Here is a 14006-nt window from a genome sequence, read left to right as displayed (position 1 = left end):
TGAAGTTATCAGGATTTGAACTTTTATTATACTTAAAATGTGGATTGATTGGTCACATTTGTATACAGATTTACATAACTCATTACAACAAACAGTTGTGCTTTTTATTTCTTTACAGAACATACTGAGTAATCATTAGTCTGGGCAGAAAAAGTGTGTGCAGTTAAGGAAGTGAGATGATTGAAACTGCAGGTTGTAGAAGGCCTCTGCTCTATAAATAACGGTCAGCTCTTCTGAGGAAAGACTTGTTGGTGCTTCAATCACATTTTTAACAGGGCCCACAAGGAGATGTTACAGATTCAGAAAGCTGGAAAAAGCTGTATAAGCAACTGTAAAGTTCTTGCACAATATGTCAAAATTGTTTACAATTCAGGAAATCCAGTGCAGTTGCTATGCTCATTACAAGAAGAGCAAAAAGTAAAAAGAAAAACACAAAGAAAATCTCTTTTTTCCTCATATAACAAACAATTATTGGTTGTCAAGAATACAAGATACTACACAACTTCTTTTAGAAAATTATGGGGGCAGATGAGACATAAATTAGCAAAAATGCACATAATGCATGTTTGGAGGAGTAAAATTGCATCACACACAAACAGTTAAATCTAATCCCTATTGTGATGCACAGTGGAGAGACCATCATACTTTGGAACTGCTTGTCCTCATCATAGGTTAGGGACAATGTACATAAATTTGTAGCTACTATACTTTTCATAGAATGTCACAGCAGCTGTTCAGGCCCTGAAGCTTAGATGAGGGTGGGTGGTAGAGACTCCCTGATAAAAAAAAAAAGTGTATTGGATAGGCAGAATCCAGGTACCAATGTTCATTATACTGACCAAATATACACTGCTAAAAAAATAAATAATGGGAACACTTAAACACCACATTTAAGATCTTGAAAAATATTCCATTTAATCTTCATTAATTACGTAGCAGAATGTGTTGAGAATAATATAATAATGACCAATGGAAACCAAAATCATTAACCCATGAAGGTCTGGATTCAGAATCATACTAAAAATAAAAGTGGAAAGATCAGATCACAGGAGCACCCATGTGCCTCAAAACCTTTCAGAATGAGGTTCAGTAGTGTGTGTGTGTGTGTGTGTGGTCTCAATGGGCCTGTATGCACTCCCTACAATGCCTGGGCATGCTCCTGATGAGATGACAGCAGATGTTCTGAGGGACCTCCTCCCAGAGTCTATGGCACGGCATGGCGGCAGTAGATGGAAAAAGAATGTCCCAGACGTTCTCAACTGGATTCAGGTCTGGTGAATAGGTCAGTCCATAGTATCAATGCCTTTGTCATACAGCAGGGCTACTCAATTCGGTCCTACGAGGGCCGCAATCCAGCAGGTTTTCCATGTATCCCTGCACCAACACACCTTAGTCAAATTAGGTGGCTCTAACAGCCAATCAGGTTCTACACAATGACTCATTAATTTGACTCAGGTGTGTTGGTGCAGGGATACATGGAAAACCTAATGGATTGAGGCCCTCGTAGGACCGAATTGAGTAGCCCTGTCATACAGGAACAGTTGACACACTCCAGCCACATGAGGCTGAGTATTGTCATGCATCAGAAGGAACCCAGGTATCACTGCATCAGCATATGGTCTGACAATAGGTCTGAGGTTTTCATCCTGGTTCCTAATGACCGGCATTGTATCTCTGGCTAGCACATGGATGTCTGTGTGGCCGTCCTAGAATATGCTTCTCCAGACCATCACTGACCCACTGCCAAACAGGTCATCTTGGAGGATATTGCAAGAAGTAGAACATATTTTCTACATGTCTCCAGACTCCCACGACTGTCACATGTACTCAGTGTGAACTTGCTGTCATCTGTGAAGAGCACAGGGCACCAATAGTGAACCTACCAATCCTGGTGTTCTCTGGCAAATGGTAACCAGACTGCACAGTGTTGGGTGGTGAGCACAGGCCCCACTGGTAGATGTCAGGCCCTCATACCAACCTCATGGAGTCTGACAGTTTGAGCAGAAACCTGCACATTAGTGGCCTGATGGTGGTCATTTTGTAGGGCTCTGGCAGCACTCCTGTTCCTCCTTGCACAAATGAACAGAAAGCGGTCCTGCTGCTGGGCTGTTGTCCTACAGCCCACCCCACTGTCCCCTGGGATCTCCTCCATGCTCTCGATACTGTGCTGGGAGAACCAGCAAACCTTCTTGCCACAGCACGCATTGATGTTCCATCCTGGATGAGCTGCACGACCTGAGCAAGGTTTGTAGGTTGCAGACACGGGTCATGATGTTACCTCTAGCTGCGATGGGACTGGCAAAATTCAAATGAGACCAAAAATCAGCCAGAATGGATAAAGACAGGGAAATAGGAGCTACTTCCTAAGTGAACAGATTGCTATACTAGTGTGAATGTGACCTAAATATTTAGGGAAATTCTGTCTATCCCCCAACTACAAATCTTTAAATCATCTGGAGGCAGCACTCAAGTAAATTAAACCTGTCCCTTTTTTAAATTAATATCAATACAAAAATTAACACAAAAATAAATGGAAATGCCATTTTTAAAAAATGTAATGTTCGAAGTTTAGTAAAAACAATGCGATTTACTCCTGGAAAACATCTGTGCTGTTAAAACACTGACATGTGAGCCACGATTCTCCTGAGAGGATGAAAGCCTAAAATCTGTGTTCAAAACAGCATGTGTTCATGTCCAGATCCTTCCTGTATTACCTAAAATATTCCAGAAAAGAAATATAAAATATGTTAGAGTACTTCTGGTAACTATTTGTGAAAACAACATTTGGTGAGAAATAGCATTTTTCCCCCCATGATGCTGACATTTGTGAACCCAAGCTGAAAGATAAACATTCAAGATATTATATAACTTCTATGATGCAGAAACAAACACTGATGTGATTAGTTTCATTCAAAGGTCTTGTTTATGACTTAAACTATACAGGGAATAAAAAATAAAAATATAGAACAAAGACTTTGGACACCAAGATGCATTTCACAGTGATTTAAATTAACATATCTGTACTAAAATGGAACAAATTCATCCTTATAAATTCTTCAGTCCACATTTTTTATACCTTTTTCCAGCAAAAACAAAAGGTCTTTAACTGACAAAACTGGTTCTGAAAATGTATGGCCAAGTTTTTTTTTTTTTAAACAATTTGAGCAGAGAGCAATTTCTTTCAAAAAAAGTCTGAGGCTTTCCGTCTCTTGGGAAGCTGCAGGAGGTTGTCTGTGAGTGATGTAAGGTCCTGAGAGCTCGGTGTCTTGGCTTTGTTGGGCGTTGGTGTTCCTGAAGGAGTGGCTGGGCCAGCGAATGGAGACTTGCAACCAATGATTCTGTGTGAGGGTGAAGGGGTGTAACTTGCTCGAAGGGCTTTGTCCGTGTATTTGCTAGATGTCCGATTTACGAGCCGCTGCAGGGCAGGTGTGAGGGCTGGGCTCAGACCTTTAGGTGTAAGACTGCAACACAAACATTGAGGCGATCCATAAGTTCATGATATTAATTTCCTCATCAATGCACAAATAACATCTCTAAGTATTCAAGGAAAACAAAATACTCTTTTATATCTATTCTAATCAAGATTATTAAGTCTTGTTACCTTGCAAGGTTCTCGGTGACTTTTCGTAATGCCTCCTGCTTCTTTGCACGGTTTTTGGCAGCAGCTTCATTGGCCATCTTCAAACCCAGTCTCTCTCGTCTTCCTGGTTCAGGAATCTTTCAGAAGGAAAAGATACTGTCAAATTTCTCAAGTTAAACACATCCTCACATCCAAATGAGTTTGGATGCTGTGAAAGATGTCAATAATAACACAATTCAATTGTTTACAAATCACATAAACCAATATTTTTCACACAAAAGCACATAAAAAATGCAATGTTTTCTAAGTCAGACATTTTCCCATTTCAAAAAAATAATTATTTGAATTTGAGGCAGCAGCACATCTAGAAAGATCTGCGACAGTGACAGGTTAACCAGTGGAATATGTTCCACTGAACATATTGTGTGGCTGTAACTCTGTAAACTGAGATTTCACCGAATTTTATGTATGTACTGCTGTAGATGCTGGAATATTAAAAGTCTTTCAAAACTAAGTGTTGCTGCCTTCAAATCCAAGAACAGATTACATCCTCATAAAATTATGAAATGTCTCACTTTCAACATTTGATATTTTGAAAAAAATATTAGTATATGACATATGCAAATAACTCGATTCTATTTTTATCTACATTTTATGTAGAGAGGGGCACCATTTTTTATAACTGGGGTTCTATTTATAAATCAATGCTCAATTAATCTAACTGAATATTTTAGTACCTTAAATGATGGTCCATGGTTTCTTTCAACATATGGAGTGTCTGATCCGTCCAAACGAAATGGGGTGCTCTCAATCTCACCCCAGGTCATCAGAGGTGACTCACACACACCTTATGAAACAAAGGGCTTGGTAAACATCCAAATACAGCAGTGGCACGTGTGCTTCCTCAGCCTCATCTCAAACAGCTCAGTGACTATTAAAGTGACAAAAAGTACTTTACTTGTGACAGCAATTTAAGCTGAATATTTTTTCCCCATGAGAAAAAAATACATATTTTTTTTTCACTCAGTAACACCTGAAAAATAGCAGCAGTTGATGCAAAAAATAAAACAGACTAGAGGAAGTCATAACACCACATTAATGTGGAAATGTTTTGGGTTTTGGTGTTGCCATTAAAAATAATTTTACAGATTTTCCTAGTTGTTTGAACTAAGCGTGGTTTAATGACAGACCTGATCCAGCACATGACACCTAATGTCGTTGTGTGAAGCCCTAAATTTACCCCGGGATATTTTGTATTGTTTGATAGAAGTCACCATTTTGAGAGCTTTGAGGATTAGAAAAAAGAAATTTACCAGGTGCAGGGGAAGGAGTCCTTTCAAACCCATATCCATTCACTGTTGGGGATTCGTGGGGAATAAGTTCTTTCCCATCAGGGCCCACTTTACCCTGTTTAAACTGCAAAACAAATATGATACATTAGTGAAATTCTTCAGGTAAATATTTTTCAGCTTACAGAAAGCAAAAATAAAATTAAATAAGTTATGTACTGTTTCATTTTCCTAAACATACCTGTGCATTAAGGGCTGCCGCCTGCTGAATCTGACTTTTGTTGAGCGCTTTGCTGAATGGATCTCCAGAAAAGCGAGTATTCTTGTGAACTACCTCTCTTGGCTTCTTAAAGACAGAATCATCATCTTTTACACCTGATTTAAAGGAAAAAGGAAGAAACATAAAGAATTGCTTACTCTTATACAGCTTAAATTAGATAACTGTTCGTTAATGGTACAAAATTAAGTAGAAAAGAAGAAAAGCAGCTTTCTGTATTTGGTCTTCATACCCTCTGGATAATACATCAAGGCATTCTTTGCTTTGTACTCCCATGTCTCCAGTCCAGCTTTGACACATTCAAGAGCAGCCTTCTCTGCTGGCGGTAAGGCAAGGTTCTCCTCGTGGCGCTGGAAAATGATCAGAAAGTGTTTTATTTGTTTAACCAGACAAAAAAATCAAACAGGAATCAAGAATGTAACCATTAAAGTTCTTGTTTTGATGCAATAGAAAACAGCCATGGGCTTTGTAAATACACAAGGGAATGATTTGATCACAAGCAATTTGCTCAAATTGAGGCTGTCCCAAAAATCACTCTTAGGGCTTTGAAGCTTTTTTGAGATTTATCCTAAGTAGTTGCAACTTGTAAGCGTGTTAGACAGTCACATGCTAAGATTAAATGTCTTTGTCTGAAAAGAATAATAATAGGCTGACACATAATGGATAATTATGGATTAAAAGTTTCCATCTGACAGGCTATATGGGATTTTTGTGATGATGCACACACACTGCCTGGCTCTCCAAAAAGTCATTAAATAGAATAAACTAAGAAAAAGTACTGCAGTGATTAATGTTTTAGTGACAAGTTATTTAACCCAAACTGATGTAGTGAGTAGCCTCTCATTCTTTAAACAACCATGTCAAAGATACTTTCCTTGGTCGTGGCAAAGTCATTACTCAGACACCGGGGAACTACCACTTTAAAATCTGAACTGTTCTCAACTTTCCACTACAATCTACACTGGCAGCAGCAGGGCAACACAAAATGTCAAAGTGATCGAGAAGCAAGACCACTGACGCCTGAAACATTTATGTGTGAACCCTTTGCCCATAACATATATTAAAGTACAAGCCTTGAGGAAAAATATTATGATCTGGGGGAGCCTTAGCTGGTCAGATCTAGGTTCAGCAATGTAATCAGTGGACTTCCTGAATATAATGAAAAATCAGTTCATTCAATCAATAGATTTTATTTTGGCATAGGTAAATTCAAGATGAAAGTGTCAGGATTAATCAAGCTCAAGTTCTGAAAGACTGGGTGATCATTTGTTAAAATGGACTGGTCACCACAGATTCCAGACCTTAGCCCACTGAGGATCTTTGAGATACGCTGAAGAATCATCATTAATTAAGAACTTGTTGAAAAATGAATGCAACTCTGGACAGAAAAAGCATTAGCCTATTGAAATGATGCCATGGGAAATACATTTCATAATCCTAGTTTAAGTTTTTACTGGCTGTTTTTTTTTTTGACCTAGGCAGTGTTAAAGAATAGTAATGCTAAAACAAAAGCAAAAAAACAAAACATTCAATGTCTGATTTGAGTGTAGAATAACCATGACAACAGATGAAGTTGTAACCATTAACACATCTGTAAGTATTTGTTTAATTTACTTCAAATAAAAAACAAAAGCATTCTGCACACACTAACCTGTTTAAATTCAGCCTCAGCTTCATATAACCAAGCATGCCTCAGCTTCTCCTTGTCTTCTGCCAGGTCCATTATCTGTTCAAATGACGCATTGTCCTCACTAGTATTTTTAGCGAGGAAGCGGTCCAAACTGGGCAGCTTTTTTTCTTCGTCATCGTCCTTTTTCTCTATGAAAACATGATTGATAAAAGTAGGAATAAAATAGAAGCACTCAGAGAGCACAGACATCTGCCAAGACATCGTCTTTTTTTTTTTTTCATCAATGATTGTGGGCATTCGTCTTTTAGTTAGTAGCTCTAATGGCAGAATTATCTCTATCTCTCCTTGGGCTGGGGCAAACCTACGTCACAACCTGGCTGTCACGTGACCATGAACAGCTTGCTGGTGAAACCAAACCCTGCATTATACCAGCATCTGTGTTGTTCTCCTAGTTTTAAGTTTTCTCCATCAGTTTAGATTGAAACTTATCCATAATCATAGTTATATTAACACTCTCAGTGTCAAGGTTAAAAAAAAGATATGAGGCAAAGCTAGTGGCAATAGGACTGAACGACTGCCCTCATGTTTATACACCATCACATTGTGAAGGTGCCGCTAACAAGAAAACACTGAGAGCGTCACAAAAACCACCAACAGACGTTTGTTATTTTTACTGTACCCAGCCATTTCATTGTATTTTTGGCATCAATACAAAAACAAGCATGTTTTAAACCATAATATCATTATAAATGTTTCATTCACCAGTCACAAAATATTAACAAATTATTGATTATTTCAAAAGGACTCCAAGCATTCACATCAGCACTGACATGCTTGATAGCCAGTTATCACATTTTTCTGGGCTTTTGTGTCTTTTCTGTAGTTCGAAGAGGTATTTCTAGTTGTCTGTGGAATAACTATCTTTATGGCAGCCAACAACAACACAACTTTTTTGGTATATTTAAAGGAAACTATACAAAAAGCAAAGAAAAGGCTATGAGGATTGATTTTAGCAACCTTTTGTTTTTACCCGCGAAAGACACAGATGTGACAAAGTTCACCAATGTTCCTGTTTCCGCCTGCCCTGCACCTGTAAAAAAATCCTTAAAAAAATTTCTGGATCCAGTTAGTGATCCGGATCACCCCAAATCTAATCACTTGTTCCTTATTCCATTGTTCCTTCAAATTTAGTCAAAATCCATCCATTTAAAAAAAAAAGAAAATGATGCCGCTAACAGACAAACAAACCAACACTGCCGAAAACAAGACCTCTGGCATAGGTATCACCACATATTTTTACTGTACCCAGCCATTTCATTGTATTTTTGGCATCAATACAAAAACAAGCATGTTTTAAACCATAATATCATTATAAATGTTTCATTCACCAGTCACAAAATATTAACAAATTATTGATTATTTCAAAAGGACTCCAAGCATTCACATCAGCACTGACATGCTTGATAGCCAGTTATCACATTTTTCTGGGCTTTTGTGTCTTTTCTGTAGTTCGAAGAGGTATTTCTAGTTGTCTGTGGAATAACTATCTTTATGGCAGCCAACAACAACACAACTTTTTTGGTATATTTAAAGGAAACTATACAAAAAGCAAAGAAAAGGCTATGAGGATTGATTTTAGCAACCTTTTGTTTTTACCCGCGAAAGACACAGATGTGACAAAGTTCACCAATGTTCCTGTTTCCGCCTGCCCTGCACCTGTAAAAAAATCCTTAAAAAAATTTCTGGATCCAGTTAGTGATCCGGATCACCCCAAATCTAATCACTTGTTCCTTATTCCATTGTTCCTTCAAATTTAGTCAAAATCCATCCATTTAAAAAAAAAAGAAAATGATGCCGCTAACAGACAAACAAACCAACACTGCCGAAAACAAGACCTCTGGCATAGGTATCACCACATAAGTTAATTCAATTGACTGCCAAACAATTCAAATGACGACGAGAGTACAATATGAGAAATTTTAAGATTTTAAAGAGGGTCTGTGCATTTGCATAAATACAAAGTAAACTAAAGATACCACGTTAAGTCAATCGTTAATCTTCAAAGCCTTGATACTTACCTACATCTGAACCTTTACAAGAATAAGTAGAGGATGGTGATCCAGAATGGCCCACTGGTGTTTCAAAGCTAGCTGGAGTCACATCTAACACATAAGGAGACAAAAAATTATTAATGCCAAGCACATTGTTGGTAATTAGAGCAGCAGAAGAAAAAGAGATCTGTTTTTCCTTCTGCATATGAAGAATCATGTTTGCTCACAAGGTGCTGAAGAGTGTGGTGTAGATTTCAAAGATGATCCATATCGTATGGATATCTCTCTCATTCTCTCAAGGTCTCCATTTTCCTCTGCTTCAAGATAGTCCTTTTGTGCTTGCAGTTTTGTTACATCTGGAAAAAAGTCCCTCTGTATGATTTTTTCCAAGCTCTGCCAAAAGCAAACAAGCACACAAGGTCAAAATGAACTAAATTTGTTTTCACTGTGTATACGTAATTAAAATTAGCATCTGGTACGTCACCTAAGCTAACAGGAGCTTCTTTCTTTCATCATGAACAAGTTGTCAGTCACTTACCTCGATATACTCCTCTTCGTCAAGGACGTTTCTTTTCAACTTTTCCTTCTCATTCTCATTCTCCTCGGGTTGACGGAGGGCAACTGTTGTGACCGCTGAAGGTACTAGAGTCCCGGACAACGCTTTCCTCACACTAGCACTACCCTCCATTGTGGACCCTGTTAACCTGCTAGCTTAAAAGCTAAAAGCAAGTCGCTTACCAAAAACAACGACGGAATCGAAAAGGAAAGCAATTTGTTAACCTGACAAAAAGGTTTTAACACATCCAACTTAACAAATAATTCCACGTTTAGCGCAGTGCTGACCACTGTAAGCTAACCTTTAACCAAAAACACCACCGTACGCACACACAACGTACCTACGTAATGCCTGAATAGTCACGTCACCGGAAGGTCAATCCTTAAAGCCACAACTAACAAAATACAACTTCGTTACCACTGAATAATATTAATTATTTTAATAATTTAATTTTTTAGTACAGGCATGGGTGACTTATTTATCAAATGTTTACTAGTTTTACACGAATGTGGACCACAAATTTCTGCTGAAATCGCTGAAAGGTGTCTTAGAAAAATAAGTTTTTGCTTGTGGAAAAGCTTGGACAGTCTACAGGTTTTAAGTCACATGAGGTATATTTAGTCATGATTTGGTCAGGAACAAGAACCCCAAAAACATAAAGACAACCATTAGATAGGTAAGTTGGCTAAATTAAATAAAAATAATTATTTTATTGGAATTTGACTAATTTTGGTTACCTCACATCCCAATGAAATTGATTACATTAGTTATGTAAATATCAGTCCCAATCAGCATAAACAAGAGATATGGAATACAGATAAATTTTTTAATCCCCAAACTTCTATTTTAGGCTAATTTAAGTAAAACATTGATATCTAAACCACCTTCTGTAAAAGGGACTCTAACTTAAATAATTTATCTACACCTACCACGAATTACACAATATAACAAAAACAACAAACAAAACCAAAACAAAACAACACAACAATAACAATATTTCTGGCTTTAAGCATGGCCATTATATTATCCTCATATTGATTTAAAATTTGTATTTTTTAATCTTCTTGTTAAGTAAAACATTAAAATATTTCAGAGTTTTCAGTGGCTGTCAGCTTGTAAATATAGATTTAGTGTGCCTGTAGATTAGATTTGTTATGAGAACAATCACACCATTCTTTAAAAAGAAAAAGATTTATTTTCAAATAAATTTATTTACAATGTGTTCACATCGCAACAAGCCATTTATACATTTAAATACATATTTTGTCAGTGTTAGTATTAGCTCATAATACTAGTACTTACATACACTCAACTTTCCAAAAATGGGCTACTGCCTACTGTCACTTGATAAAATTAACATCCATGTTTGTTCACTTTATGATATTTATAGCTTTATCTTTTCCCATTCTTGTAGCCTAAATATACAGTGCAAAATTTAGTGTCCTGTGTTTCCGACCACGTATGAGAGTCTTTTCTGACGTCTCCACTTTGCTCTTCGGTTTTTAAACCACACCTGTAATTCCAGGAAAGAGGCGATGTTATTGAGCTGTAACTTCAAACCTTGAATGACATCCTGTATTTCTCTTAGGAGTAAACTTACACTCAAGCGCTTTTTTCTCGTATATAATTTTACTAAGCACTCTGCAACTTAAAACACAAACCCGAGTGTGCCAGCTATCTCACCTCTACTCTTTCTTCTCTTAAGTGAGTAAGCTGTGCAAGTTTTTCTCTTGCGTTTACATCTGGGTACTGGTTCTGTAGGAACAGCTCCTCCAATGCATCCAGCTGTTCCTCAGTGAAAATGGTACGGTGACGTCTGGTTCGCCTCTGGATTTGACCAGACGACTGCTCCTCCCTGTGAGTGTCTCCCAGCCTGCATGGCTCTGAGAGCATCACAGGGCTCCATCCATACTGACAGGCTGCAGGGAGGAGATTTAGAGTTTGGGAGCAGAACACCAAAGGCAGTGCCAATTTTGTGCAAAGATAGCTGATGGATTGGTCCTACCTTCATGGATGAAATCAGTGTGGAATATATCAGCACAGCGGGAGCAGTAACAACAGCAAAGACAGGCATGATGCACAGACTCTGCATGGCCTCCAGCAGGACACATTGTCTTCTCCTTTAGTCCAAGACCACTTGCTCCACATGACCGTTTATCTCCATTACTGTTTGGGTATTTGCTCAGAATGTTTTCAATAGTGAATGGAAACTTTTGCCTTTCCATGCTGACCGGTCCGTCCATCTTTGAAGAAATTCCAAGAAAACTCAAAGCAGTGATGATCACAGGATAGTGACACACAACAGTATTTCAGCCTCGATTGCTCCTCTCCTTCTCCTCTTTCAACAACAGTGAGTCAGGCCCTTATAGGCCAAAAAGAAAAAAAAAAAGAAAAAAGTTAAAGTAAAACTATAATCCCCCTGCGGACCAGACACATAAAACGGTTGAAACTTAATTCCTTGCTAATCTGGGCAGTTTTGTGAAGAGGTTAGGGAGGACAGCAGATTCAGTTAATCTTGCCTTATTCCTTTCTCCAAAGGAAATCAGATTTCACTGCATAAAATGAGAAGTGGAGAGCTCCTAAGATCCTTATTGTTGAGGTTTTAGAGAAAAGGGGATTGCTTGGTATTAGAAACCTGGATTTAAAGATGAACATTTTCAGTGTGGCCTGAGACTTGTGTGCGATGAATTTGAGGATTAGCTTTTTACTTAATTTCATAACATCACTTTTCTGTTTGGCGTTATTGACAAATGATCTTGAATAAATTTGTAGATTTGTTCAGAACATCATGCAAGCTGGTACCAAGCTGACATTAACAGTGCATACTAATTGCACACTATAACTAGAGATTAATGAATGACTCATCTTGCCTGAGTCAGTGGCGTGTGGTGGTGACATGGTGAGAATTGTACTAAATACAGAGCAAGATGCATCATAGAAGTAAAATTAGAAAAGGCATCCACCTATGTAGTTTGTATTCACAATCATGCATCATGTGTCTTATCTGTGTGCTGCAGTCTTTTCAGTTTGACTTCTCTGACAATGTGCACAGCTGAGGTAAAGCTATTACAGGTTAAATTCATCCCCCCCAGCAAATCCTGTGATTTCATACAAGGCAATACACCTTTTTTTCAGGGAATTAATGGATTTCCACAATCTGTCTTAAGCCCCCCTTTATAAGGGTATTTGAAAAAAAAGATAACAATAAACACTATCCTTTTCACTTGGGTTTAATGGCGTCCAGATTGTTGATGTATAGTTTGCGCAGCATGTGAGATTGTTATCTGCAGTTATTGTGGTTTTTAATACAAAGAATTGTACCACAGCCTTGTAGGTTCAAACAGTTCAAAATTCATTACTGGGGATTAGAATGATAAAAGGTTTGTGTTGTTATTGTAAGCAATATTTGGTACAAGAAGTAAAGTGACAGAAACTGTCACAGCTTTTTGTGGATTTTTAAGGACATTTTTTTTATAAAAGCTCTCACTTTGAAGGGATTTTTTAACCCAGAATATTCCTATAACTACAAATAAATAATATTTTAAAAAGCCTACAACTACAATGAAAAAATACAACATTAAGCCTTCACAATTACAGTTTTATTTTGTTTTTCTAATATGCCCTTTGGGTTACATGTTGGGATAAGACATTTTAAAAGGAAGGCATTGGGAAGAAAACGGAAATAAAGGACACAAATCAAATCACTACAAATAAGACAGGAGATATGAGGTTAGAAATACACTCACATGCTTGATAAATGAGCTAAGAACTCATTCATGTGTAAAAAAAAATACTCTGTGCTTGCTTGCTGCTGGACTGGATAATAACACCTCCTGGGCAAAAAAAAAAAAAAAAAGAAAGAAAGTTATGTATGCAGCTGTGTGACCAGGAAATGCAGAGGATCAGCCTTCCTTTTTGTATTTTTTGGCACATGGCTCAGAAAACACTGTCCAGACTTTAGGGTGGTCAGTAAAACCAGCCTTGCAGAATGTATAAAACTAATATCTGCACACACTGATTCCCTCTGTTATGTTTTTGTCTAACAATGTTCCCATGGGGTGTGAAAATTAGCTCTGGGACGTGGCGTTGAGTTTCTCTCATTCCCAGTTTCTGTGGAAAATGGGATGCAGTGTAAGATCAAAATAATCAAGAATACATCTGAATACATCTATTTGTTCATCCATCTTCTTCTTATTCTCCCAGGCACTGGTTAGGAGTGGGAATTCAACCTGGATAGGTCACAGGGACAGACATGCATACAAGATCACACACATACGTCCAGTTTAGAATTACCAAATAAATCACACCCAGATGTCTTTGGATGGTGGAAAGAATCTGGAACAGTCTAAAAGTCCAGTCAGACACACAGGGAAAGCATACAACCTCAAAACAAAAAGCAATGATTTGCAAATCACTTTTATCCTACTTGTCACTTAAATAATGCCAAGATAAGTTACCAAACAGTTCTGATTATCTGTTAAAAAACAAACAAAAAACCTTTTATTTGTCTATTTTTAAAGGCCACCTAAAAGCAATTTTTAATGACATTTGTGTATATATACTTTGGCTTTGTTGTTGTACCCCACAAGTGTTTTCAGGCACTGGGCCAGAATTGTGAATAAT

General features: G+C 37.7%; 1 protein-coding gene across 2 annotated transcripts; it reads right to left on the bottom strand.

The window, feature by feature from the left end:
- Positions 1–2900: 2900 nt before the first annotated feature.
- On the bottom strand, positions 2901–9735 carry ess2 (ess-2 splicing factor homolog). Of its 2 annotated transcripts, none has more exons than XM_041970724.1 (10): positions 9366–9735; positions 9055–9220; positions 8855–8938; positions 6798–6964; positions 5379–5496; positions 5111–5244; positions 4894–4996; positions 4318–4427; positions 3602–3717; positions 2901–3461 (listed from the first exon to the last, which is right to left on the bottom strand). In XM_041970724.1, the coding sequence occupies exons 1-10, from the start codon at positions 9513–9515 to the stop codon at positions 3182–3184; spliced, it is 1428 nt and encodes a 475-aa protein (XP_041826658.1). In that variant the 5' UTR covers positions 9516–9735; the 3' UTR covers positions 2901–3181. The 2 variants fall into 2 exon arrangements, with proteins under 2 accessions (XP_041826658.1, XP_041826659.1); XM_041970725.1 differs by having other exon boundaries at positions 9055–9183; positions 9366–9494.
- Between the last annotated feature and the right edge of the window lie 4271 nt (positions 9736–14006).

This window comes from Melanotaenia boesemani, chromosome 19 (genome assembly GCF_017639745.1).
Source record: "Melanotaenia boesemani isolate fMelBoe1 chromosome 19, fMelBoe1.pri, whole genome shotgun sequence".
In the NCBI taxonomy this organism is placed as follows: domain Eukaryota; kingdom Metazoa; phylum Chordata; class Actinopteri; order Atheriniformes; family Melanotaeniidae; genus Melanotaenia; species Melanotaenia boesemani.
Note: the sequence above shows the minus strand (reverse complement) of the source record. Positions and strands in the feature narration are given on the sequence as shown.